The following is a 27426-nucleotide window of genomic DNA, read 5'->3' as shown; positions in this document are numbered from 1 at the left end:
AAACGGATCCAAGTGTACAAACATGGAGGTGATGTGTGCATAATCACTGCTTCTATCTACTGCTTCAACTCGTAAAATTCCCTCTAATTTTGTACTTTTATTAATCTCTCCATCATCTTTTACCTGCTTTATCAGATTTGGAGTCTTTGGGAAAAGAGCAGCTAATAAAGTGTGACCAGTCCATCACAGGGTTAACACAGAAAGACACACAATCACTCACACCATTTCATACAATATCTAAATTAATGTCACCATCCATCTATCCATCTTCTATACATGCTGTAAGTGTCAAACATAAGGCCCATGGGCCAAATCCAGCTGCCAGCATCTCCAATCCGGCCCATCAAACCGCCAATATTTTGTTTTTTTAAATTTCAAAGAAAGTATTGATTTTTAAACACATTTCCTAAGAGTGGCGGACACAACACAACACTGAGAACCGACCAGAGACATCAGGGATGTTGTCCCTGAAAAGAACTGTGTTAGACACCCCTGTTGTAAAGTATTATCAGCTCGTGATAAACAGGTTGTTCAGGCTATGGTTCTATCCAGGATTAAGCTCATCAGCCTGGGGGCTCATCCCGTGTGGTTAACCTGGCCACTGCAGAGCAGCTGAGGACAAGCAAATAGCCTCTCCAGGAGCTAATCTCCAAGAGAATCCAGGATTGTGAGCAGGACTAATAGTGAATCCCCTGCTCACACTAAGCCGAGCCAGAGACTTAGTGGGGGTTGGAAAACGTCTCTCCTCGCTTTTCCTCAGTCTCCGAGTCTGGCAATGCTGTCCAGGTATGGACCGAGAACATGTTCTCATGCTCTGAACTGTTGGGCTCACGGTGGGAAACGGTTCGGGAGCAGCAGGTGTCTCACACAGCGAGGTGAGAAGTGATGCTTCGGCTCAGCCTGACTCTACAACAAAGGCATGAGCCAAGATGCTGTTTTTCTTGACTCTACATGGACATGTTTGGGCAGCCGAGCTGCGCAAAGGGGAAATTTATCAGATTCATGAGCGACAAATGGCGCGTAACTCACATTTTTCTTCCTCAGCAAATAGGAGCTGTGGACAGGCTAGAAACAACATTACACGCAGGTTAAGCAGAGAGCATGCCATTAGTAGCCTGACTCCAGGTGCTTATTGTCACTCACTCCTGCAGGAAGTCTGAGGATTTCCCTCAACTCAAACCAGTTCCTCATCCAGACTACAGATGGCACTATTGCCTCAGTGTGGCTGGCACTGGGAGTCCAAACTCTCTCGACATAAATGACTTCCCTCAAACTGATTGACAACCTTTATTCCTCTTTTTACAAGTTAATAAACGACGTTTGCAAGTACAACAATATTTACATGGGTGCTACATCATGAAGGCTGCTTCAAATCAAACAGCTTCCACTCTTCAAAAAACAGCTTCATTCAGTTGCACCACCCCCCCACCTCCTTTTTTTTTTTCTCCTGTAAAAATAACTTGAAACAGTTTATGCTCAAATGTCCCCTGGCTTTCATTGGTTCCGCCAGATTGGTGAGACAAATCAAATGCAGACACATCCATCCACTGACCAAGGCCAAACAGTATTAAAAACTTTCGAAAATGGCTTTCACTCACTCACAGCTCTGGGCTGGTGACCTCTCAATTTACAAAGCTGTCCAAAAAAAGACCATAAACTCAACACTCAGGTTTTCCAGCAGCCCCAAAAAGTGAAATTATGACACAATTGCCATGACTTAATAAACAAAGAAGAGCGAAGTAACAGCTGACCCTGCACGGGTGGGTGAGCGACGACTTCAGACGATTGCTTGGATCGATTTGGATTTAACAATTACTGAACCCGATGAACGGCGGTGACGGTGCAGACGACCGGGCCCGTTCCTCGGAGCTCCGACAGGCCTCTCTTCCCCATCTGTCATGGACATTCACAGATTCATAAATAGATTTTCACTAAGTGTTCTCCTGAAGCTGATTCTGCTGGTGGAAGTTGAAAAGTGGGAATTTCCAGCTGGAATCGCTGGGAAAGAGGAGGTTCTTCATGTTCTTCTCTTTTTTTACACATCTGTTGCTCAGTTGGGTTTTTTTTTTTCTGACAAACACATTTGTTCCATTTCAAGTTTAGTTAATCTTGATAAACAAACTAAACATTTCTCATAATCATGAAAAGTTTGACAGAGTTTCACAAAGGGAAGAAAAAAACATTTGTTTATTTGATGAGAAAAAGTTCATTTACAGACAGTAGAAGACATCAGTGCAGACAGGTGGAATCCCCACAATGTCCTTATAAATAGCATTTACTGTACAGTTGCTTTCTCCGGGTTACGCGGGTTGAATATTGGAAGTAGTGAGTGTGGCATTAGCTCAAGTTATATCATTAAAAAAAAAAAAACTAGGGTAAAGGTGAGATCGTACAGTACCGGCTGTGGGTTAAACTCATTTTAGTCAATGGATTTTTGCCGTACATTTGAGGGTATCAAATATCTACTGTGACAAATTCAGTCAATTAACAATGTTTTAAGGGCCAAAAAAAACAGCAAGAACAAACAAACTAAAAAAAAAACTTTAAAAGACTCTGGTCACATTACAAGGCTGTTCGAGCTGCCATGTTTCCCCGAGAGAACGGCAGGTGAGAAGAAAGGTGTGCACGACGGGTTGTGTTTTTTTTTTTTTTTTTTTTCCTTTTTACGACATCGTGATCTGCATGGACTCCAGCATCTCCTCCACCGCCTTCATGGAGCATTTGTTCTCCTTGTTTCCACGACCGGCCAGCTGCATGTCGGAGGGGGAAGGTGAGGGGCACGAAGAGGAAAGAGAAGAGAGAAAAGCTCATTAGATCTCTGCCAGCCAGAGTAATGGAGAGCCCGATGCCGTTACAGACGGCGATAACCTTGTTCACTCCGTGACGCGCTTCAGAGGCCGAGCTGAAACGTTGGCGTTTGGGGTCTGGAAGGCTCGGAGCAGAAATAATTAGCGAGACAACAGTGGTCATTAGACGGAGTTGATAAATGGGTCATGAAAAGTAAAATAATACCTCTAATCAGATGGCTTTTCCTTCAACTGTTTCATGAATGCCATTTTGGTTTGGAGAGCGCTCGGAGACCGGATGCCCGCAATAGTCCAGTTTCACACCCTGGAGAGGTGAGCTGCGTAACACCCCGCGTTCATTTCTGACCCGTGTCCACGGGGTTTCACAGGAAGTGCTGCCGGATTATGATCCACGATCATGTACGAGAATAATGCACAATGTTTCTCCCCAATTTAACTTTGCAACAGACAAGACAACCAGAGGGACCAACGACTTCCTCAACCTCGGGCCCGGAACCAGGAATATAACCAGAGGTCAGTCCAATTAACCTCCACTGACAATGGACAAAAATAAATCTTGTGACGTAAACTATACAGTGGGATGTGTTGAACTTGTCTAACGGACATCAGACAGCATGGGCTCATTCTTCCACCATAGTTGCACATACCTTTTACCAACAAGTCGTCTCCATCAGTCTATATTCTAAGCCTACTTTCTCCAACCGAACGTCAGTGGTTCTGAACACCCCTCCAGCTATAATGGGCCTGAGTCCAGGGTATGTCCACCCTGTTCAGACAGCCAGTCAATCACAGGACTGACAGAGACACAATTTTTTGTTTGTCAACACTTAAAATCATATACATATCTACAGGAGGAAGTCTGAAGTCCCGTTTACACGTTTTCAAGTGAAAGTGCAAAACCTCTGTTGCGTTTTGAGTGTCTGTTGACACGACAACGTTGCTCAGAGCCACTGAAAAGTCAACTTTCTGAACGCTCAGACTGCATGGATATGAAAACGCAACTGCACACGTGCGAGTAGATGACAAGAATGACAACGGCAGCCTCCAGAGTGTCATGACTCCCAGTCCATATTCTCCTGGGACTTGGTAGTTTTATAGTCGACTGTCATCATAACAACAATCCCACTTCATCGTCTGTCCATCGGAATGTCCGTGTCCTCACCATGTTAATGTTTCGAGTGTATTGTTCTCTGCACACATGTGTGCGGTTTCACTACAAAAACAAACAAACTACGCCAATTCGACAACTACATAATTGTCAGCGTTTCTGCTTTCAAAACGTTTCCATGTGAACGTGAAACTTCCCCTGAAACGAAAATGCACAAACGATACGTTTTCACTTGAAGGTCGCGAGGTTCATTTTTAAATAAAAATGTCAAACTTTCTTTTGGCTCCCTTTTGGAGTCAGTGAAAACCACTTTATGAAGACGGTTTCCAGAGTGCAATGTTTTGGATACACTGAGTCTACGTGTAGACAGGAGTAGACGGAGTAAATAGTTCTGCGCATGCATAAGTAGATCGACAATAACAAGTTCAAAGGAGTTTGAATGTTTACAGTGTACCGTTCTCGGCGTGCACACATGGGTGATTGTATGAAACGCAGCACCCACTAGTGGCATGACTTGCATCGCAGGAGACAATGTAAAGTTCACACATAGAAGCTGAGAATTAAACCAGGGAGTTTTTCTACGAGGCCAAAATGGCCACCATGCAGCCCCAGCAATGGCCTTTGAAGTGAAATCTAAAGTGAAACTATGATAAGACTGAGTAAACATGTTTGAAAGTCCAGAGTGGAGCCAGCAGCAACTCTATGATGCAGGGCATTGTAAATAGACTTCAGTATGAAAGCATGTTTTTACATCTTTAACGCATACGTACGAATGGGAACTGAGGAACAGCAAATCGTATGACTCAAGCAACCGAACCTCAACGGATGAGGACACAAACTTCATGGCGGACCTCCTTTAGTATAAGTTAGCAAACCTGGTCACTTTCTCCACAACTTGTAGAACGACGTAAACAATTCCAATTTTCAACAGTGAGCAGGAGGAAGACAAAATCAACATGTGAAGCCTGTAACTGTTGCACGCAGATCTGATGAAACAGCAGAACTAACTTTGAAACCGGTGGAGCCCAAACAAAAGTTGTGACAGAAAGCGACAAGAGAGCTGCTGCATGTTCAGCTGGACAGAAATAGGAACCAGGACTTTGTGAAGCGCAGGGACTTTTTTTTGTAGATCTGAAAATAGTTGGATGCATAACTGTTATAGAAAGAGTTAGTGAAGGGGAAAACGCCAGAAGGATTTTAATCAATGTTTCGTTCCCTGCGTCTGCTTGGTACTTTCTTTATCCTTCTGTCGCAAAAAGCACAAATGTGGTGATTCTAAAATATTATGTAAACAAACAACCACAATCAGCAATCAAGAAGGATTTTTTTAACGGCATTAATTCCATCTTTAATTTTCTTTGTGAAAGATTTTGGTCAATATATTAGATGTTACTCAGATAATTATTTATTCTTTATAATTAAGGAACATACATCCTCTCTTAGCTTGTGCCAACTAACTATCACCATATGGCAATGCTATTTTCAATTTCTATAATTTGAAGGTTTTTACAGTTGTACGTCATCAGCACACTGTCACATGACCCCAGTTTGACATACTTATTGAAAGTGTGAATATTGACACAAACCAACAACGAAAAAAGGCCCTAAAACTCTACTCTTTGGGGGTACTTCCCACCACGAGAAACGTCCTCAAATCTTATTTAGGGTGGTCAAAATTACCCAGAGTCAAAAGTGTAAGAGGGATCGCTTCAAGACTTTCAAGTTGCCCATCCTCGTATGGCGACATTACATTTGTGGAAAAACACAAGGAAACGCCTTGATATATTCTACATAAAGCCCTTATTTTATGACTGAGACATTTATTCATTCAACCTTTCGTCTTGCGCAAGCCTCAACAAACAGGAACTAACTGTCGTCTTAACCTAGCCCATACGGTCTTTCCATGGCAAAAGTTTTTTCCTTCCCCTTTTGCCAAACTCCCAGTTAAGCGAGCGCGCTTGGCTAAGGTGTACAATTGGCTATGTAATTTCCAAGGGTGAGTCATTCTTCTAGATTTAGGGTGTGTGTGTGCGGTGGGGTGACTATAACGATCAGTGCATTTCATTGGTTTGCTGCTTAATGCGCCATTACCCCGGGCCCGGTAGTCAATTATCTCCTCAGCCTGAGGTGAGACCACCACATTAACTCCTGCCCGGCTCTACAACAGTAGGAGCAGACCAGACAGCTCCACATCTATTTAGAGCATCTGATAATAGAGTCCTGACGCAGTGAGAGCCTGTGGTCCGTGACAGAGGAGCTAATCAGAGAATTTGCTTGGAGTTAGGGCAGTAGGGCAAGAAGCGCTGCTTTAAAGCTCATACACATCTCCAGGTCTTTTACATGTCAGCCAACCCCACGAGGTAATTACTTTTTTTTTCTCCCCCCCCCCTCATCTATAAAACGGACCCCCAGTCAGTCGTGACCTCTCACCGACGTCTGCTCCCACTTGCGTTTACCTGCCCACCTTTTTCTCACACTGAGGTATGACAATCACCAGGTACCGGAGCCTAATAAAAGTGGACGACTGACATGAGCAACACTTTAAAGGGGCCATCAATCAGGCAGCGCAGTCGCACAGCAGCCTGCAGCTGTCCCCTTTAAAGGCCTCACAAGTCATTGAACTGGAGGTGGGAGAAACAGAATAAAGGAGGCAACCTCACACCTTGTCATTTAACTTGTCTCACTGTGCGAAAAACAACAAAAATTGTGGACGCACACTATACCTGCACGCACACACTTATAGCAGAGGTAAGATCCCCGTCCGGCCTCACTATTACAGGGCAACAAATACAGCTGGTTATTGAGCGATCGAGTTCACATCATTCTCCCTGCAGGACGGAGGTGTGACTGAGTGAAGTGTCTCATTATCGTCAACACGAGGTCGAAGCCACACCATCAACCTTTCTAACACTTGTGTGGCGGCCGACAAGAGAAGCCTAAAGACCCCATGAAACTTGAATAATGCCCATTTACCTTGTGTCTAGAGCTGATTGCCGTTTTATTCCTCCAATTGTGCCAAACATTTGTAAAGACAAATGAATCGTGATGAAACAATTTCAACCTTCATCCAATAGAAATGTATAAGTTGTTCACTCGGTACCAACACCAGCTTCTAATATGGGATACGAATAATATTCAAACCTGGAACATGGCTTTTTTTTTTACTGAAACATTCCGATTTTAATTCGCGGAAATCAAATATTACATCGACGACCAAAGGATTTTATTATTGGCAAATTAATATAAGAAATAAACTAAATTCTACAGAAAAGTATTAAAATCTGTTAGCGGAAGCTTAATTTCTTGGGATTTCAAACAAATGGAAACTAAAAGCCGTCAATTTAATAGTAAGGACATAATGCTAGAGATTGATGTGAGACCGTGTTTGGGACCAAACCCTGATCTATTCGGCTCATTAAAGCCAACATCACCAAACACAGATGTGCTTTCTGTCTGTGGGTAAAACCTCTCCCACACCCTCTTGGCCATAAAGAAAATATCTAAGCAAGGAAAACATGTGCTACAGAACTGGTTAAGCTACTGTGTAACTTCTGTAACAACTTTCAGATGAAGTCTTGCACTGCGGGTATTTGTCTTCACATATTTGGGCATGGGAAAACGACGATATTGTTTCCAAATATAAAAGTTTTTTAGGTTTTTATTCAACGGCTCTTCTCGCTCTCGGATATATATAGAAAGCTAGCCGTTTGGGATATCCATCTTATGTCCTGCTGAGTTCAAAGCTTTTCTTCGACAGTGAGATAAGGTCAGCCAATGTACTTGATCAAAGCGACTTGACATCAATGGAAACATCTGATTTGACTAATTTTGTTGACCACGTCACCTCTACATTTTTCTGCTGATCCTGAAGATCTGTATCTGCGACCGTATTAAGTGTGAACCTAAAAAGAAAAAGAAAAAATGAGCTGTGCACCACTTCAGTGATGACAGTTCACTTCATTTCAACTTCAATCTGAGGGACCAAATACTTCACTTCAGCTACATGCTCCGGGGCGTTCGGAGAGATGTTCCTGACATGCAGTTTTTTCCAGCAGCAGTCGGGCTCGTCTACGCGCTCGACGTGTGAAATGCGTCTACGTGGCGAGGGGAGCCGAGTGTGGTGAGACGAGATCTTAAGGGGCTCAGTGGGGAGCCCCTCTCGCTTGTCAGGTCACACACACACTCAACCACTCGTTACATGTTTAATTGGCGAGGTCTGAAACGGCAACACATATGGTACATAGGATCCCTATTAAAAATGCTTTTGCAGCATTTAGGTTGTCATGACAACAGTGTTTCATTGACACCATCTTCCCTTTCTCCGTCTTTATGTGTGGATACTAATACGTGAATGCACAGCTGTAGTTGAAAGCTTAAGGGTGGTATTTGAGGACACCTGATTCAGGGTTTAGTTTAGGGTGACGTCCCAGCATAAACAACAGTGTTTTAATTTTGTTTCTCTGCACTTAAAAGGTTTTTGGAACATTTCAATGAATCATACAAAACAGTATAGTCTCTGCCAGACTGTTGCATTGAGTACAAAATGTGTTCATGTCTTGCGAATGAATAATTGAATAATATTTTTTATATATTCTCAGATATAGTGAGCCCAAAAACTGCATTATTGGTCGTAACTTCAACTTGAAACTGCAACTTTCTGAGGAAGCAATGCCTTTGCCTTTGGAAATCCTGAGAACCGAGACAACTGGACCATTGATTTGGAGAAAAGTTCTGCTTGAAAGAGCTTTTGAATGGATTTGTTGTCCTAATTCAATGTATGGCTGCAAACATTTTATTTATTTTTTTCACCCTACCATATTTCCTGTCAACGTGTGTTTTGTGACTCTAAAGGTCATGCTGACATTGGCATCTTCGTCGAACATGGAAGGATGTGGCTTGTTGACCTGGATGGAAAGTCCTGTCATTACTTCGCATTAGCGGAGTTCCAGGTGACTAAGGTCTGTGCTTACAATCCGTCAGACTAAAACGGCCACTAAATGTGACTAATGTGAAAACAAGATTTGTTTGGAAAGCTGCCGCAAACATCAGACTCTGCACCCAGATGTATATTGTGAATGTGTCGCTGTGCAAATCCACATTTCTCTAAATCTTAATTTTCTTCAAGACCTCAAATGACATGCATGTAAACTTCGTGCTAAATACAAATGACACATGAATGCGTAATTCTTTTTTTTTTTTTAAAGATCTCTGGCCTATGAGACACATTGTGAATTGTAAAATACACCCAGGAGAAGGTGGAAAGGGGACAAAAATGTATGAATAGACATGATATTTGCAGAAAATTGACAGTTTTGTTCAAACCACCAAAGGGTCACAACATCCCACTCTGAAAGAGACTGAACACGACAACGCTCCGCTGCAGTTTGGCGTGTTTGTCATCCCCTGAGAATCGCCTTGTGGCTCAGCGAGAAGCTCATCTGTGAAGCCAGCTTGTGGGATAAAAGTTTTAGCAGACGTTGTGGCCTTAAGTCAACACATTAACAGTAAATGTACCCAGACACACTGAAAGACACCCAGGTTGTTAGTACAACAGTGTGAAAGGCGTTCTTCGCAACTGCTGTGCATTCGGGGGTCACTTGGTGGTGAATACTTTTTCACATTCTATGCAAATGAAGGGGATTTCAGGATGTCTGGTTATTGTGTGTAAATGTCCCATGAAAGCTAAGACATGACAGAGGAGTCTGATTGGTGGTTTCTAGTGTCTGCTGGACGAGTCATGTGGGGAAAAAGTGAAAGGATATTTTTTCAGCAGAAGACAAAGCCATCAGGAGGAAAGACTAATGTACCAAAGATAGGTGCTTGAACATCAAGTCCAATTAAAATCAATTGGAGACTCACCTTATAGGCTCGATTTATTTGAGTGGCAGCCCAAGCGGCATACTTCATATTGTCCTTCTTCACCTTGGCACTAACTTTGGGACTGGCAGCGATGTGACTTGCAGACTGACGGAGGGAAAATAGAAAAGGAGAGAACAGGGGAAAGGGGTGTTCTTATATCAAAACTTGGTGAAACAGCAATAAAAGCATAATTGAGATGAATGTGCAACCACTCTTACCATCCACCACTCCGCTAGTCATTGTGGCAGAAATGAAGACAAAAAACAGACCCTGGCCTGATGACACAGGGGAAATCATTTATGGGGAGGAAAAAGTGAGCGTTTTAGTGCATCATATGTAAATTGTCACTTAACGGGGCCTAATTTCTCCAAACACCATCGATTCGTGGCGATGAAAGAAGCTTGTATGTTGAGGCAAAATTTTTTTATTCTAATGCAAAGAGAGAAGCGCCATGTGAATCACAGTCTCCGCACCGACAGCTCCCCTCCGAACCACAAATCCCATGTCTTTCCCATGTTCCTGCCATCATCTCCGCATAGCAAAACCCAGAGGGCTTACCCCGCCTGCACTTCAAAGCCTTTACTACCAATGTGCTGAAAATTTAACTACACACCAATCAACCTGGAACCGTTCTTTTTTTTTTTTTTTTCCCCCCCCTAAGAAAACGGTTTGGCTTCTGTAATTTTGAGTAAGCATTTTCTTTATTTCTATATTTTTTTTTTTTACACACGAGAAACCTCAATTCAGATGATGTCAACCCAGACAGGCTATCCCCCGAATAACAGCGCGCACCATTATGGAGGGGAATCCCCGCGTAAGTGTTGTCAGTAACCAACCCGCAGCCCAACTGTGGTCAGTGTTGCCAGGTCTGCCGTGGTGCTGACTCGCATGGTGCGAGATGGTGAAAGTTTTCTGCCCTCGCACTGAACTTCTTGCACCTGTCAGGATTCAGACCACCGAGCTGAGCTGATAATCTGCAAAGCGCACCCTGAAGACGGATCTGCCACTGATAAAGAATAAACGCCCACCTGAAGTATCCATTAAACACCCCGGTGTCAGCGGATGGCTTGTCAACAAAAAGTGGCCTGTTCTGTCTCAAAACCAGCTTGAGAGTTACCAGGAGCCAATGTTTTGGGTTTGACCCTGCCCCACTCCTCCTGTACTTGCTGCTTGCACCTCTGCGAGCTGTGAGTGGGTGCAGGCTGCTGTGAGGTGTTTGGACTGCCTGAGGAATCCCAGCGCAGAGCATAGGAAAACACAGAGGCTCTCTGTGTAACACCAGCTTCCCCTCTCGGTTTTTTTGTTTTTTTTTATTCCTTGTGCTGCTTTGTTTGTGTTTTTATGTCAGGTCTCTCTTACATATGATGCACTGGCGCTAGCAGACAACATCCTGTTTAAACAAATATGTCGATGAAAGGGCTTTTTGCAGGCGGGACTACAATCAAACCAGCACCTGGTAGATCATTTCCCAGTGACAAAATACTTGGGGTCAACGCTTTCCCTCTCCCTCAATTCTCTCTTTTACTCCGTGACTACTTTATTTATTCAAGTCATACACATAAAGTCTCACCAAAGGGGTATTATTACGAAAATAAAGAGCTCCGGAGGGGCAGACTTTTCCGATGCTGGAGTTCACCGTTTGAGTCAGCAGAGAGCTGACCTGTCTGAGAGCCCCTTCTTCGCCCCTCACCCCAAAAAACACACTTACACACACACGCACACAAAAACAGTCCAGTCTTGCTTGACACACTCTGTGGCCAGCCTCAACCTTGACAAACCACAGGGTTACAAAAAAAGGCTTCGACTGTTTTAGTTTCTTCCCCTTCTTATTCTATCTCATCGTCTCTGCATGTGAAGCAGTACTCACCATGTACAGGCCGAACAAGGCCCTCATGTTGCGATTGTTCAGCCTCAGCGCCTGGGCAAAATATTTTCTGGACAGCTCCAGGTTTTCCAGCCCCCCCTGAGTGTACTTCACCTGTGTGAGGAGACATTAAACACAGCCATTGAGCTGGGCTTAAAGGGGCAGCACAAGCAGTGACAGCACAACATCTGAATAAGCAACACGTGCCCACCCGTGTAAACATGCCTTCCTTTGTAAGTCCACATTCTCTGATGACGTTAAGTGTGTCTCAAGGTGTTACGAAGAGACACCGTTCACAGAGAGTTAATATTTATTTCGCAGTTTGCCCCCGTGCTTGATGACGGACAACCAGGCGGTTACCTACCTCAGCGTACTGCTCACAGTACAAGTGATTGTGAGGATTGGTCATCATCAGCTCCTCCAGACAAAACGCGGCTTTTCCATAGCTGTGGAAATGACAAGGCAAACAGTGAGCCGATTGATACAGCTGTGGATGTGTCATCTTTTAGCCTGCTCAAGTGTGAAGCACAACATACATGCCCAATAAATTTACAGGTATAAATCTAAATTGAAGCTCAGCGGGGAATGGGTCAGTTTCCAAGTGACAGACTTATAACGTACACTGCAGAGGTGTGTAAAGATCCACCAGATGACATCGTTTTTTTACAGCCTTACAGTAAAGGGTACTCGGTCCAGACAGCTGGCAGCGGTAAAAGCCTATCTAGTGTGGTGATTCTCCCTCCTTTGGGGGACACTGAGAATCAATCTTGTCCATCTGTGTGTTTTTTCTGCCTTTAATGTGTAGTTAACTACCTTCCTGAGGTCAGCACTACAGTAAGAGCTGGCACACGGTGCCTATACTCAGATGAGATCACTTCTCAGCAGCAGACTGCTGAGCTGTTGACCTCACACTAATCTGCTGCCACTCCACTTCTAATACACAGTTTTCCCCTCACTGGATCAGGCCAAGACAAGAGCAGACACAATATATCACGGAGCACAAGGCCATAAAACATCTGTACAACAAAACCAGCATGCACAAACTGAAGAAGAAGCAGGCTCACCAGGAGAAAGAAAGGTGAATGCTTTTCGTAGCTGAGCTCAAATGTGTTTCTGAGAATTTGTGTGAGCCCTATCAATAAGAAGCCCCCCCAAAAAAAACCTCCTCGTGTCAACATTCGTCTGAGCGGGAATAGACACAAACTGCCTAAACTAAAATATGAGTGAAACGCTATGAGGCAGATTTTTTTTTCTGTGGTGAAGCAATGCGATCCAAATGTTGTCCGCGTCAACATGAAGAACTTATCAGTCTACTTAGACTTGGCCGTGGTAACTAGCTGAAAGATTAACAGCAGAGGAGGGAAGAGAAGGTGGGACACAGAAGGGGGGGGGGGGAGAAGAAATAAACAGTTGGAAGGGGTTGAGTAGATGTGGGGGGGATCAGAGGGCTTGGAAGGTTGGGGGCTGCTTACAATTACCACTTCCTTTCCGTAAAGACTTTCAGATGTGCTCGTGCAGCGGCCGTGGCCTGCAACAGAGCCCCGCTCCATCAGCCATCAAGCAGAATCTTGTACTGGGGCCAGAACTTTACCTCTCCTACCCTTCACTCTGAGCCCTCTCGCCGCCGGGCTGCTCTCTACGGCAACTCGCGAGCGGGCTGGAGTTGCCATCATGTGCGAGTCTAAGAATCGCTTTTGTTTCTTTTGGAGGAGAGCAAAACCATCAACAGTGACTTTCCTCACAGCTCCCACTGTGTATGAGACAAAAATGGATTCAGACTGAGCGAAGTATGTTTGGGAAAAAAATAATACTATTTATCCTGCAATTTCAGATGACCGGTCCAATTTTGTTGAATGCGCTCACAAGTTGGGTAAGAAGCCAGGAGTTGACGCCGACAATGGCTCAGCACGTTACTTGCAAAGAGACAAAATAATTTCCTCTCTTACTGGCATAGGGATCGTTTTAAACAATGACAACACAGAAAGGCTACTAATTACCTTATTTATGTGTTAATGCTACCGCCTGCTGCAACCGTAACAACGCCAAGGCAAATACACACTTCTTTTTTTATTTTTAGCTTCCAGGGTGTTGGGCATCGAGGGGAGGAGAGTTTATTTCTCTTGCTTGCTTCTATATCAGCCTCTGTTTTCTCTCGCTGGAGGTGGAGTTGGAGGGGGTGTGGGGGGGAAAGAAAAGTGCCACCACCTTCTCCTGGGAATTTCACAGCAAGTGTTCTCTCGCTCTTTCTCTCAGCCCGCCGCTCTGTCCCTCTTGGAAAAGAGTGGCGATAATGCTGGGCTTTCCGGAAGAGGAGGAGGAGGGGAAACAGGGAGTTTGTAACCCCAAATAAAGAAAACAAAGAAAAGAAATTGACACGCCTGTAGATAAGGGGCTGTGGGAGTGAATGGTGTGATATTAGAAGTGTTGGGATAAGCTCGGAGATAATCCGCTCACCCTTGGATTTCCTCTGGCTACTACAGCAATAAAGCCTCCCCAGACAAAAGCATGAAATATCCAATAAGTAGCCTTCTCACCGTGCTGCGCATTCCTGCTGCTGCTGCCTCCGTACCGCGGCAACCGCGGAGTCAGGCGCACCACACACACACGTACAAAAACCACAGTTTTAACTGCGGACACTGCTTCACTAACTTCTAAGCTCCAGACAATTAAGGACGGATAAACGGTGACACAAACAAAATTATTTTTTCCTCTACGCTGCTCTTGTCCGTCTGGCATTTTTCCTTGGCAACTGAAGTATCAGTGGGAGGCCAGGGAGTCTTTTCTGCTCTCATATGGAGGAGAGGAGGCTTAAGACTGAAATCCTATTAAACTGCTCTTATGTGACAAACATGGACAGAGCTCCTTTCAGACTCCTGGCTGAGTTTGGCATCCCAACGCCTTCCATTGTGGCCATCCAGCAGCCCTCGGGAGATCAAGCCATCAGTGTGATGTGAAGCCCTGTTAAACCGACAGATACAACCTGAACATACAGCTGCCGTTCTGAGTCACTTTTTATCTGATTTCACACGGCATAAACACTCCACTCAGTATGATTGAATTTTCTCTTTTTTATGTCGTTTGCTCTTTTGAAAAACAATGACGCCAAAAAGTTCTTAATCCTCATAAAAAGAACCCATTTTTGTGACTTTCCATGATGAAACTCCCGTTTACCGTCAACACCTGGAAATGTCTTGCTTGAGTTTGGTCGAAATAGGTCGTTATGGTGGGTCAGAGTGTTAATCACAAAAAAATGCTGGCTTGCAAAGAAGAAGCAAGTTACAAAAAAGTTCCTTAACACCTCCTAAAATGTTTGAGCTGAACAGACGACGATGTATCACAGAAATTTGCCCTTTCCATCATTTGGTAATCTTGTTAAGTTTGGTCAATTATGCCTTTAATAATTAGCACAAGATTTCTGAAAGCATGACCAACAGTCACAATGATTCACACCAATTCCAAAAAGATATATTTACTCATGTTCGTTGATGTAGAGCTCCGATAACTCATGCCACGCTTCTTGGTCACCCACAAACCTGTAAAACACAAAAGGACATTACTTTTTCTTCCGTCCATCTTCAACAATCCAAAGGCTATATAAGTAGACCTTTGTGTACAACACTAACAGCACTGAATGTTGCAGCTATCAAAGAAAGAGTTTGTTGGCATATCATGGTCAGATTGTGCCAGCACTACTGAAAGCAGAGCCATTTTTAATTAAAATAAAAGCCAGGGGGGAGACAAGAGGAGGGGGAGTCTGACCCTCGCCACCTCGTGTAGAAACACACTCACTGCTCCAGGTACTCGTTGAGCTCCCGGATGGCTTCGGCACTCTTCCCCTGAGCCTTCAGTATGGAGATCTTGCGCTTCCTCGCTGCCTGCGGAGCAGAGAGCAAACAGGATTAGGAGCTGAGCTGCTCGAGTGTTTGTCTGAGGATGAGTGTACGAAATGGGAGTGTAAGTGTCTTTTCAGAGCACCACAATCCGTCCTAAAGTTCCGCTCCGACACCAAGTCATTTTCTATCAAAGAAATGGGCACTTTAGTGCATTATAGTAAGCACAGAGAGAAACGACAAAAGACACATTAAACAATCAACGTAACTTTGTCCGCTTTGCTCATTTTATCATTGTGGCACCGAGGAGAATATAAGCGTATCAAGACATAATTGGACATAGTTTGAGGCTGTGTCCATCCGGAGATGGACACACATTATGAGTCAATGTTTGGGATCCAGAGTGAGCTCAGTGGCTGAGATAAAGTGGTGAGTCATCCCATAACCAAGTGGGGAAAATGGCACACTTCTCCAAACCCCAACGCCTGTCTTCCTGCCGGCACGGCACGCATGGAGCGCTACACCAGCCTCCTCTTACATCAGCTGAAAATTGCTTTCCGCTTCGTTTTGATGTTGAACTGACCTTAAGGTGGATTAGATTGTCATCAATCTGAATTAGAAAGTATTACTTCTGCTACTCTGACTTTTCCAAATGTTTGACTCCCTTCCCCGCCCCCAGCCGACCTCCTTCTCCTTTTGATAGTGAGTGAAAACTTAACAGGAGGCTGCTGCTGCTACTGCATTAGGAGTGCACTACCCTGCCATTGCCTATTTAATTTATGGACTGGCATTTGATTGAGAGGGGCTTCCTCTCCTGTGCTCATAACCAAAGCCATCGAGGGTTGTGTATGAGTCATGTCTAGGGGGCTGTAAATTTGGGCCTCCTCTGACACGGCCGTCAAAAAAAGAATCCACTTATCCATCATGCTGGGACAGAGACCTGCTGAGACACCACAGCCCTGGCTGACAAGCCATATTTTAGATGCAAGCATGGGGGGAAAAAAAAAAAGAAGACGACGACGAAGAAGGCATGCAGGAAAGAGGACGACAACATCTTCATAAAACAAAGGGAACCTCTATTAGCAGTGGAAAGGATTTCTACCTGCGCCACAACAAAATTAGATTACCATAATATATCAAATAAAAACCACAATAAAATGCTTTGTAGACTCGTGAGTAGAGACCACCTAGTGTCAATGTTTGTCTTCACTGTGCTGTTTTAGTAAATCAACGATCAGATAGAGGAGCTTATAGACTTTCTCAGACAAACGAATAAAGGTGCCATCTTCTTCACCATTGTGAAAAAAGTTAGTTATCCTCGATACAAGTTTTGAATAGGTTTTATTAGAAAGCATCAGAGCAGAAACAGAAAGAAGAATTAATAAAACAAATAGTATAATGAGAACTGTAACTTTTTGCACTTGTGCTCTCTTGTCTTCACCGCACCCATACCCCCGACAGCTTTTTAAAAAAAATGTTTTCCTCTCCCAGATAAAGAAGTACTTGGGGCTCAAAGAAACATATGGAAGTTGGTAGCCCCGAAGAGTCACACACCACTTTGTTAAACGTGAAGCGATTCCAAACCACTCCTCTCTCGCCTCTTTTTCTCTAACTAATGATCCAGAAGAAAAAAAACTGTCTGCGACCTGTGTTGTCGTGATTCTTTTTTAATTAGCGCTCCGAGGCGACCTCAGGAGTGAGGACTGGATTATTTACATCACCCCTGGCTCCGAGCTTCGACCTACCGCAACCTTCCGTTTTAATGAGAACCATCACGACGAGGGTGACACACCTAGCACATTCTTACAGCTGGCATTAAAAAATGGGGGGTTTTAGCCGAAGACAAGTCTAGACAGACATTAAAAAAAAAAAAAAAAAAAGGAAAACAAATCCCGTTCAAGGTTTGTTTACACCTGCACACACAACAGCATCGATGCAATTTCAATCTGTTTGACATACTCCGACTAAATTAGCTTATAAAATGAAATTCATATTTAAGTGGTCGATGAAATCCAAATTGTGGCTTTAAATTTCACATCAATCAAATCCAGACAAATATACTCTTGTCTGACAATGAATGTGTAATTGCAACTGATTGTGGGTCTACCTCAGGACTCGGCTATGTGACCTCAATGGCTTATTTAAGAAATGCTGCCGTTTTGATGCTGAAAAATCGGGGTAAAATGAGAGCGGTGGAACTCGATATTAGATTAAGTCTGGTCAGTGCAAAATAAATACAAAAGTGGCTAATGTGTGTATGCAAATATTGTGGGCACGGCACGATTGAAAATACTCGGTAAAAGTGAAAAAAGTGGAAAAATTGCATTAATGCACGCAGACAGAAATTTTGCCAGCTCATTGCTGTAGGTATCGGAACATAGCGAGCAATGGAAGGGCGAAGAGTTTGAAACATTTTTTGGACAGCCCCATGGCAAAAAAAACCTTGAGCAATTTTTGTTGATTCAACAATTTTGGTTAATGGGTACCACATCTATTCCACAGCCTGTAATTACAACAGCTCAGTTTCCAATCTCTGCTTCGCATGCTGGGATGCCGCGCAAGTCTTCCTTGTGGTCGCCAATTTTCCGCCATTTCTCAGGCCCATCCCCTGCCCACTGCTTTCAAGCATGTCGGAGAACATGTGGGGAGGAGGCTGCCCTCGCTCAGTAAACAGGTGACCCGGGTGGTGCGATCACGGTCTCGCTCCACCTTCAGAGGATGAGGATTGTGGGAAAAAAAGTTTAAGGTTAACGTCCCAGGGATAGAGGATCCATTTGTCTGTCTTGTTCTGTTCCCAGTCTGCGGATTTGACTGACAGCTTCTTGCTCACAAAGGGAGGCGGGACCCTGCGGGCAGACACCAGGAAATGGACCGTTCCCTTTCCGAGGATGTCGCTGCAATCTCCATAAGATCTGTGCCACAGCGGGGAGGTGCCCTGGGATTCACCAAAATTACAACTCCCTTTGTCAAAACAGTGGATGCATGCAAAACAATTTGCTGCAGGTTACCACCAATTGCAGGACATGTAGTAACGCCCACTTTCTATATGAAAATGACAATGTTACAAGGAATAAAGACGTGAATGTGGCTTCATCTTGAGTCTTCACTTGGACAAAATCACCTCAAAGTGGTTACAGCAGCCATCAGATTCTTATTTCCATGTTAGGCATGACAAATACGAGGGTTGTTTTGGATATTACTCACATAGCTTATTTATTTAAAAATATCTGCTGTTTCAATAAGCTTATAGTGGCCTTGGGTCCTTATCGGCAAATTAAAATGATTAGGAAATCAACCACACCGTAAATAAAATGAAATCAAAATATGGTGTCGTACTATAAAGAATTTTTGATTCTTATTTAAAAGCAAGCTGAAGAAATCCATTTTAACTTTTTAATAGACCTGCCGCTGCGCTCAAACTCTTAATACAGGCTGCTACAGTCAACAAGTCTTTTGTGGAATCTGCAGCTGCAGTGACTATTTTATGCTCATGGTGATAAATAAGCAGTTACCACAGAGATTGTAATATTACACGCTTGTCGATTTTAAAAGGTTCATTATGCGGGTTATGTGGGGCCTGTGGACAAGATGTGGACCTTTGCGAAATCAATCTCAGGATGTGATGTATTAAAATAATAATCACTAACCCTGAAAAAAACTTTATATTGGTGGACAATGTAGGGTAGGGTGTGTCAAACAAAAGGCCTGTGGGCCAAAACGTCACGCAAGAGGAACAACCAGGCCCGCGAAACCAACAAGCAAAATGTGAAGATTTTCAAAGGGTATCATAATTTTTTTTTTTTTTTTTTTTTTAAAGCAAATTTCTCAAGAGTAGCCGAGACAATGCAACACTGAAACCAGAGCTGAGATATCAGTGATGCTGCCACGAAAGCCAGCTACCTCGTCGCTATCAAACTCGTCTCAAAGAAATGCAACAGCTGTAGAAGAATGTTTGGGGATATTTCACGGTATTTTCACCAGAAGGTTTCATTAAAATTGGCTTTATGTTGAGATTGTTGTCATTTTTGGTAGTAATTGTTTGGTCTTGTGAAAATAGACATTCGCGTCACGTATACTCGCATATACAACAACACATAAAAGGTTATCGTGGCACTATTTTACCGGTCCAGCCCACTCGAGATGAAATTGGGCTGCATGTGGCTTTGAACTAAAATTTGTTTGACACCCTTGATGTAGGGTTGGCCTCAAGTTGCATATTTAGTTGGTGAGGAAACACAACTGCTCTGAAATGACCATTTTAACGATTTCCACACAAAACACAAATTACGTCAAAGTGGCAACAATGGCTTATCAAAACCATGTAATATACTGTACTTTGAGTTCACCTCATGGCTCAGCTCTGCTTTGCAGTCTTTTTGTGTGTGTTTCTACTGAGAAAAATCAACTGGTTAAGAGGATACTGTACCACAGATACAGGTTTATATGTGAGGCAACAACAGCAATGAAATATGCATATTTGCAATCATGTTTAAAGCATATTCCACTAAACGTCCAGCACACATTTAAAACAATTCAAGACCCTTTTTCGGTTATAACTTGTATTCATCTCGTCGCTTGCTTGAGAAAACAGCCCACGCAGCGACCCAGGCACTCTTTTGCACTGAAATATAACAGAGGAGACCTGCCTATGAAAACAGTCCTACGTTCGCTTTTCAAAAGCGCTGACTTGCCAATGCGACGTGCAAACTTCCAACAGCAACAAGAAAAACACAAAACAAACTGGGATTTTCTTGACATAGCGAAGGTGGGAGCGAGACAGAGCGCGGTGGGACAGCTGCGGTTACCCACAGCCCGAGATAAAGACGAGGAGGTGCCACAACGAGAGCGAGCGGGGCGCGTCAGGGGCGCAGTGAGGATTATTAGCTATTTTCAGTGGGGGGCTCTCTATTTGTTTAAGGCTGAAGATGGTGAGACTTTTCTCATGCCTATGATGTGTCCTTTGCATGCTGCAAGCTCAGGAAATAAAATGTTTAATACATCTAAAGTGATCCATATGTCAGCATGGCACAGGAAGCGTGTTGGAACATCTTTGTGGGGGCAGCGGGAGGGGGGGGCGTAGCCAAAATAAATAGGGTCATGATTTCTCTTGAAAAGCCTTTAAAAGATTTATTTTCTTGCGCGGCCACACGCCCTGATGGAAACAATTAACAGCAGGTACGTTATGTTTGAGGATGGCGATGTGGGATTGGCAGAGTGAAGGCGGGACATGCTTCTGCAAGTCATTTTGTAGTGATGAACTGTTAATTGCAAAGAGAAGAAGGAAAAGAGAGGGCGCGGGATTATTTTGGACTTCTCAATGTTACGAGCTTAGCGTGCGTTTCACCGTGCTTTACACCTGAGGCCAGCGAGCAGCAAACGAGAAGGTGGGACTGGAGTTTAGCCGCATTCAGTCAGGGCGGAGATCTGAGATGTCCAATAAATCACATACTTCAAAGACCAGACCTTTATTTACACTTTACTTCCACCAAACATGTCTCCCACTGACTGAGGCCATGAATCAACCCCCTCTGTCTTCAACCAGCCCCCACCCCACCTCCCTTAAAGCACTTCTCAGTTGTGTGGGTGATAGGCTGATCAGCACTGTGGTTGGGGCCAGAAAGGCCAAGAGGAGTTTAACTTAGCTGACTCTCACCGCTAACACCGAAGTGCCTCGACAGATTTAAAGCCCTCCAAAAAAGCTGAGACCACAAAGTGCAGCAAAGTAGAACGCGAAGCAGAGGGACTTTTCCCTTTCTTTCCCCGCTTCCCGGCCTTACCGTGTTGGTGGGGTCGTCTTGGAGGATGGCATCGTAGTGCTTGCTGGCTTCGTCGTACCTTTGGAAACAGGCAGAGAGAGAAAAACTGTTGGGTTTTTGTTTTTTTTTTAGATTTCATTCCCAGTCTGCAGTCGGGGGAAATTAGGTGGTGGGGAAATCAAGCAGAGTTCAGGGTAATCGAGTTTCTCTGCACAGTGTGGCAGGTTTCTGTGATTACAGTGAGACTGTGCAGAAATCTGCAGCGATCTGAAGGAAGAAGTAAACATTTAAGTTGAAGTTGCTGTGTACACGGCCGACAAGGGCAGAGGCTTATTTCACTTCACAATGACTCATGAAATCAATACAAACAAAGCACCCCGTTTTGAAGATTGAATTTTCATTTGATTGTGTTCACTTTGATTCACTGTTAAACAAAATTACAACTGCTGCTATTACATCGATGCAGATCCGTGGCTAAATTGTCGGTTTGTCCGTCTCTCTTCCCACACGTAACACCATACTACGCACATATGAACCTGATAAGCAACAACGTCCAAAACGGCGCGCCTCATACCGTTGGACGGAGCCCACACAATTCTGTGAAAAGGAGAAATTTATGAGCTGTAAATATCAAATCATACGGTAAAGAAACCTGGCAGAAGCAGGCCTGTGCACTTCACTTGTCATGTCGAATCAGGCACTGAAGGCCAACTCCTGAACTTGTTTTTTTTTCCTTTTTCTATTAGTGGCAATGTGCAACGCTGACGCTTTCGCAGCCAAAAGCGTGGCTCTGTGATCAGGATGGTCCCGCCCATAGCCGTGCAACAGACAGAAGCAACTCTGGTTCCCATTAGCAATGAGCAGCCCCACTTCCAGCAGTGATGCTTCCCTCACATTCACATTATTACTCAGCCACACTTTGGGAGATTTCAGATGGCACCAGGCAACCACTCACGAGCCACTTTGATTTGCTTTATTTATTTAGCAGCCAAGTGTGTGTGTGTGTGTGTGTGTGTGTGTGTGTGTGTGTGTGTGTGTGTGTGTGTGTGTGTGTGTGTGTGTGTGTGTGTGGTGGGGGGGTGGGGGGGCTTACTGTTTGAAGTTATGTCATTGAAGTGTAGCTGTGTCTGCTGCCAATTAGATCCCAGTGTGCAGTTTATTTAATCTGATTGTGCAGAGGCAATCACTCTCAATTATCATATAAACTCTGACATAACCGATAAACCAGCACTGGTGATCTGGGAGGGGAATGGGAGCGAACTAGTAAACAGATTGAATTACCCTAATTTCAGCTCAGCACAGACTAAAATACCCCTCTGTTTATATTTCCTCCTCGAGCTCGACCCTCTGATTGTGGCGACAAGTCAATATTTACAGGGCCGAGACATGTTCATGACACAGGCACTAGAACGGGACGATAAAGCCTGAAAACACTGACGGGAAACAGAAAGAGTAAAAGAAGAATAAGAAAACAACAATGGACTTGAAACCAGAGACGACGGCGGGACCCCCACAATAACACGAGGACGCAACCACTTCCTTCCCGGGAATCCCTAACTCAGGGTAAAGGGCCACAGGACTACCGAGTGCTGAGCCTCTCTTCTCTGCTTTGCCCTCTTCTCCAGACGGAATGCTGGGTGATCCAACACAAACACACCGTACCCCACACACACCCAGACCACTGGCCCGCTTATGATCTGCTAACGCTTTCTCGCCCCCATGCCTCCCAAAGTACTATACATAAACGTGAGGTTGTGTTTTGAGAAAAAAAAAAAATACTTCTTAACTTCTTCTCTTTCTCTCTCTCTGGAGCTTTCGGTCCACGATGCTTACCTTTCCAAAGCCTCCAGCCTCATGCCTGTTAATCGCTTCACTCTGTGGCTATCTGGAAACTGCCGCCTCAGTTCCTGTAGACAGGTCTGCAAGGATGTGGGTAGATGGAGAGAGCAATTATGGGTGGTGGTATTTAAACTTCATGTTACACTCTCACACAAGTACCCAAGGTTTTTTTCTGTTACAATTCACCTGAAAATGTCAGGATTTTTACATTTTCCCCAAAAACGATGTCATTGGTTTGGAAAGAGACATTCGAATAGACAATTTTAAGTCTACTTATTCATTCGAGCAGCCACGTCTCTCCCAAAATAACCAGAGTGAGGATTCCCACAGCCACTTTTAAGTCGACCCCCCCCCCCCCCCCGCCGCGCCAACACCAACGATAAATTTGATCACAGTCGCGAAGGAGGTGAGAAACGACTGCAATCACATTCAGTGCTATCCTGAACGAGATGGAAAAGTCTGCAGTGTGACCTGGATCGTTTGTACGATCCATCAGCTCGCGTCTGGTCCTTCTGCTTTTTTTTTTTTCTTCTTCTCTTTTTAAAGTCTGGCAGCGCCGCCGAAAGGATAGCCAACAGACAACTAATTGTAATGACTGAGTTCTGCCTTCTCTGTACTCAATGAGTCATTCATTTCGGTGGGGGAGTCGTCATATCCATACTGATCGGAGATGAGGCTTTTCGGTTACTGCGATCTTCTGTCCTTTGCTATCCCATGCAGGTTTTGACCTTTTGCAGAGCTGTGAATATCACAAACTCCAAAATATCTCAATGCAAATAAATCCTCTGGATTTAAAATAAAACAAAAAAAAGAACTTTTAAATCCATAAATGACGACCAAAATCAGCTAACACTTGAAGCCCCTGCACTCATTTGCTACACCCTCTAATTCCAACTCTCAGTAAATTGTTTTTCCAAAGTACTGAGAGGGTAATACCACTTGGCCAAATGAAAATCTGAATTTCACATTTGGCAAAGTGGGTGCCGCAAACACAGGAGAGGCTGCGAGAGGGTGAGCGATTGCTTTTGAAGCTCTTGGGTGTGTGAGGAAGAGCGGCGAGAACGTACCAGGGCCAAGTCATCCCGACTGCAGTCCAGCGCTGCGATCATCACCTGCTCATAAATAATCCATACTGGGCAGAAGAGACACAGACAAAGAGGACAGTGTTAACGCCCTTTCCATTCCACTGTCTGCTGTAACACGACAACATGATATATTGAACTGTACACTTGACGTGCAAACTTGGGACTCCGTCCCCAACAGCTGCATTTGATGTTTTTGTACTCGCATAAACAAGCTTCCATGGTTTGAATCAGTGGCTTAAGAGTTCATTCAAAAAGCTGTTCCATTCCATTTAACACATAACACCACATTTAGCATTTTCCTCGAGGCATACGCTCCAGATGATCTTACTTAAAATGTATTAATTCAAAGCCTTACAGTGCTGCAACATTAATATGTTATTAATTATCTGAAATGTAAAAACGTGCAACACCCTCGTGCATGCATATGCAGTCATGCTATTCATTTCCCAGCCCAGAGCTGGTAATAAAACTAATTCAATTTCAGTAATCATGTTACATTTAAGAAACTTAAGTGCACCCTTTCTAAGGAAAAAAGTTGTTATAATGAACTTCTCCATTTTCATACTAAAGTTATCTGAAAATCTCTTGCTAACCCCAACCATTAGTTTCCCTCATTATTAGATCTTCCACACACAGTGCTCATGGACGAAGAATGGAAAAAAAACATGGTTTTTGAAGATACCAGTGGAAAAGCAGAGAATACGCTGAGTTTAGGAGGTTTACTGAAAGCAGAACTACCTTTAAAGTCATAAAAAAAAGTTATGTTAATTGCTTGTGACATAAATGTGATTTGTTCATGTAGATGTCACACTGGGGTGTTTGTTATTCTTTGGTAAGAGTCATGTTACTGTATCAGGCGGTAATTCTCGGGCCAAAGCGAGCAGTGACTTCTTAATGCGGTTGTGTTAACAGCTTAAAGCATTTGTTTGCACTAAGAGTAAAAATAAATGTCCATATTGTTTCAACAGTAACCCAAGATGGAATAAATGTGATTTGTTGCTGTGAAAGAATTACCCCTGACTATTTACGCCAGCAATAAAATCATCAATGGCTGCTCGAATCAAGGTCAAAGTGGTCATTTAATAACTTTGTCCATTATCTGCATACTTCAATATTTGATTTACTGGACACCACGTTAAAGTTGGTTTTCCTGATATATATATATACAAATTTAACCAAATAAAGTTACAGTTTGTGACATTGCCATCAAACGAACGAGCACAACCATCGCTTCCTCCGTGGTTAGCAATAAAACGAAGAAATGTTTTAGAAAAATTTTTTTTCTTTCAGTCAACAGTAACATTATAACATACTGACTAACAGCCTGGCTACAGAAGCCAATTAATGGAGTAAATGCAGCGTGCTCGACAGATGACAAGAAAAACTGGACTCGTTCAGCCAAATGAACCCCCTCGCTTAATTGAAAAGAATAATAAAATTCGGATCCACCCCAAAGAAAATCTGTCAGGTTGAGCCAAAACAAATAAATTCCCCCATGTTTTCTTGACTTTAATGATTCCAGTTCTTGTTTTGATAATTGCCATCTCATTTCACAGCCAGTTTAAAAGCTGGTTTCAATAAAAACATGGCATGTTAAGTGTTTATCCGCCTCTTTTAAAGACCGTATGAATCATAATGACTTGGGGAAAAGGGAGAGTTTTATGGGGTAATGTAGCAGGACAGTTATGTTACAAAGGAAATTGTGACCTCTGATATGTACACAGTAAAACGCACTTCTGCCTCAAAATAAAATACTGGTGAAATTCAGAGTGCACTGCGCACTGTGCAAGGCAACAGACCGGGTCGACTCGGGATTATTTTAAAACCATTAGAGCTTCCGTTTAGTGCTTTATTCATGTTACAATGTCTGGAATACATTAGATTTCTGGAAACGCCAAATATTATCAACATGTTATTTAAAGTACATCAGCATTGCTGCATTGTCCCTAACTCTCCTAAATCTTCTTTTAATGTAAACTATTCTATATTTCTATTTCTATCCTTTCAGCAGTGATGCTGTGTATCTACGTTTTCCACATCACAGGGAACCTGAGATCCTGTTTGAAAGCGTATCCAAAAGAAGAAGAAAAAAGATGCCGCAGAAGAAAATGACCCACTTAGATCAATCATATCTCTCACAGCTGTACGGATGAAGCCACAGTCAATACCATTAGTCTGACTATTTTCACCGAGGAAAATTCAGCGGTTTGGGATTCTGGTTGAAAAAAAAAAAAAACTTAAATCAAAAATGCTTCTATTCGTGAACATAGACGGAAAAGCCACTTATCTTACATAATGTCACATAAGGACAAGTAACAAGAGAAATTTGATCTTATTCGGAAAATAATAGTAGCAGCTGTGAGTTCATAATATTGACAATTGACTGTAGATAGATAGATAGATAGATAGATAGATAGATAGATAGATAGATAGAATCTTGACACACTTACTGTCGTCTCCGAGCTTAGATCCATGGTCACTAATGAGCTCCTCTCCGACCTCCACTATCTGCTCACTGTTCCTGCTGTTGTCTTCTCTCCATTTCCGCAGCTTGTCTCTCATCTCTGTGATCAAGAATAGGAAATCCTAAGAACAAACTGCACCACCACATGCAGGACTGTGTATTATAGAAGATGTCTATCATGATTCTACATCCACTGAAATCAAGGCGTCTGACCACATTCTGGGCGTTTGTTTACGTGCACGCGAACAATAAAACACGGCTAATTTTGTGACAAATTCACGAAAAAGCTACAATCTGAAGATGCAGCACGTACATGTATAAGTTGTCGCGTTGTTATCTCGATGTCTTGCGTCGGATCAGAAGATAAGGCAGATGATGCGTTAGCCTCAGACATTGCTAAAGAATGACGCTACACGAGCATGCTAACATGCTAACAGGTGCTCGCTGCTGTCTTCACAAATCCAGTCGTCGCACATTGTACACACACACGTCGGATTTTATACTATCACCAGGTCCCCTGAGGACAAATATGAGGGTATTTACTATGTGTTACCTCCTCCACAGCAGAGTGAAGAAGGGTTAGCACACGGTGCTAACTAGCATTAGCTACACAATGTACACTACTGCATTTAAACTGCTATGTTCGAATCGACTGCGACTCGCTGCCGTGTTCTCGCGCGTGGGAACTCAGAACGCATTCAAAGTATGACGGAATGAGGCACTGACACAATAAGAAAAGTGCTTTTTCTTTGACTTACCTTCCCAACCGACATCGTACATTTCTGACACGGACGCCATCTTTCCTCCAGTGACG

At 43.5% G+C, this 27426-nt stretch overlaps 1 protein-coding gene across 1 annotated transcript; it reads right to left on the bottom strand.

Annotated features, from left to right (window-relative positions):
* Positions 1 to 1277: 1277 nt before the first annotated feature.
* Positions 1278 to 27426, bottom strand: emc2 (ER membrane protein complex subunit 2). The gene is made up of 11 exons (XM_080471276.1): positions 27371 to 27426; positions 26599 to 26712; positions 24131 to 24195; positions 23058 to 23143; positions 21246 to 21303; positions 15428 to 15513; positions 15112 to 15171; positions 12003 to 12084; positions 11642 to 11752; positions 9775 to 9879; positions 1278 to 2750 (listed from the first exon to the last, which is right to left on the bottom strand). The coding sequence occupies exons 1-11, from the start codon at positions 27408 to 27410 to the stop codon at positions 2664 to 2666; spliced, it is 894 nt and encodes a 297-aa protein (XP_080327402.1). The 5' UTR covers positions 27411 to 27426; the 3' UTR covers positions 1278 to 2663.

This window comes from Lipophrys pholis (genome assembly GCF_963383615.2).
Source record: "Lipophrys pholis genome assembly, chromosome: 9".
NCBI classification, from domain to species: domain Eukaryota; kingdom Metazoa; phylum Chordata; class Actinopteri; order Blenniiformes; family Blenniidae; genus Lipophrys; species Lipophrys pholis.
This window is presented reverse-complemented; position numbering and strand designations above follow the sequence as displayed.

Bases quoted from the DNA above. Each gene is read 5' to 3' on its own strand.
- emc2 (XM_080471276.1), bottom strand. From the start codon at position 27,410: ATGGCGTCCGTGTCAGAAATGTACGATGTCGGTTGGGAAG. The intron at 26,713-27,370 runs GTAAGTCAAAGA...TCTTGATCACAG, and splicing joins GTACGATGTCGGTTGGGAAG to AGATGAGAGACAAGCTGCGG. The intron at 23,144-24,130 runs GTACGTTCTCGC...ACATCCTTGCAG, and splicing joins GTCGGGATGACTTGGCCCTG to ACCTGTCTACAGGAACTGAG.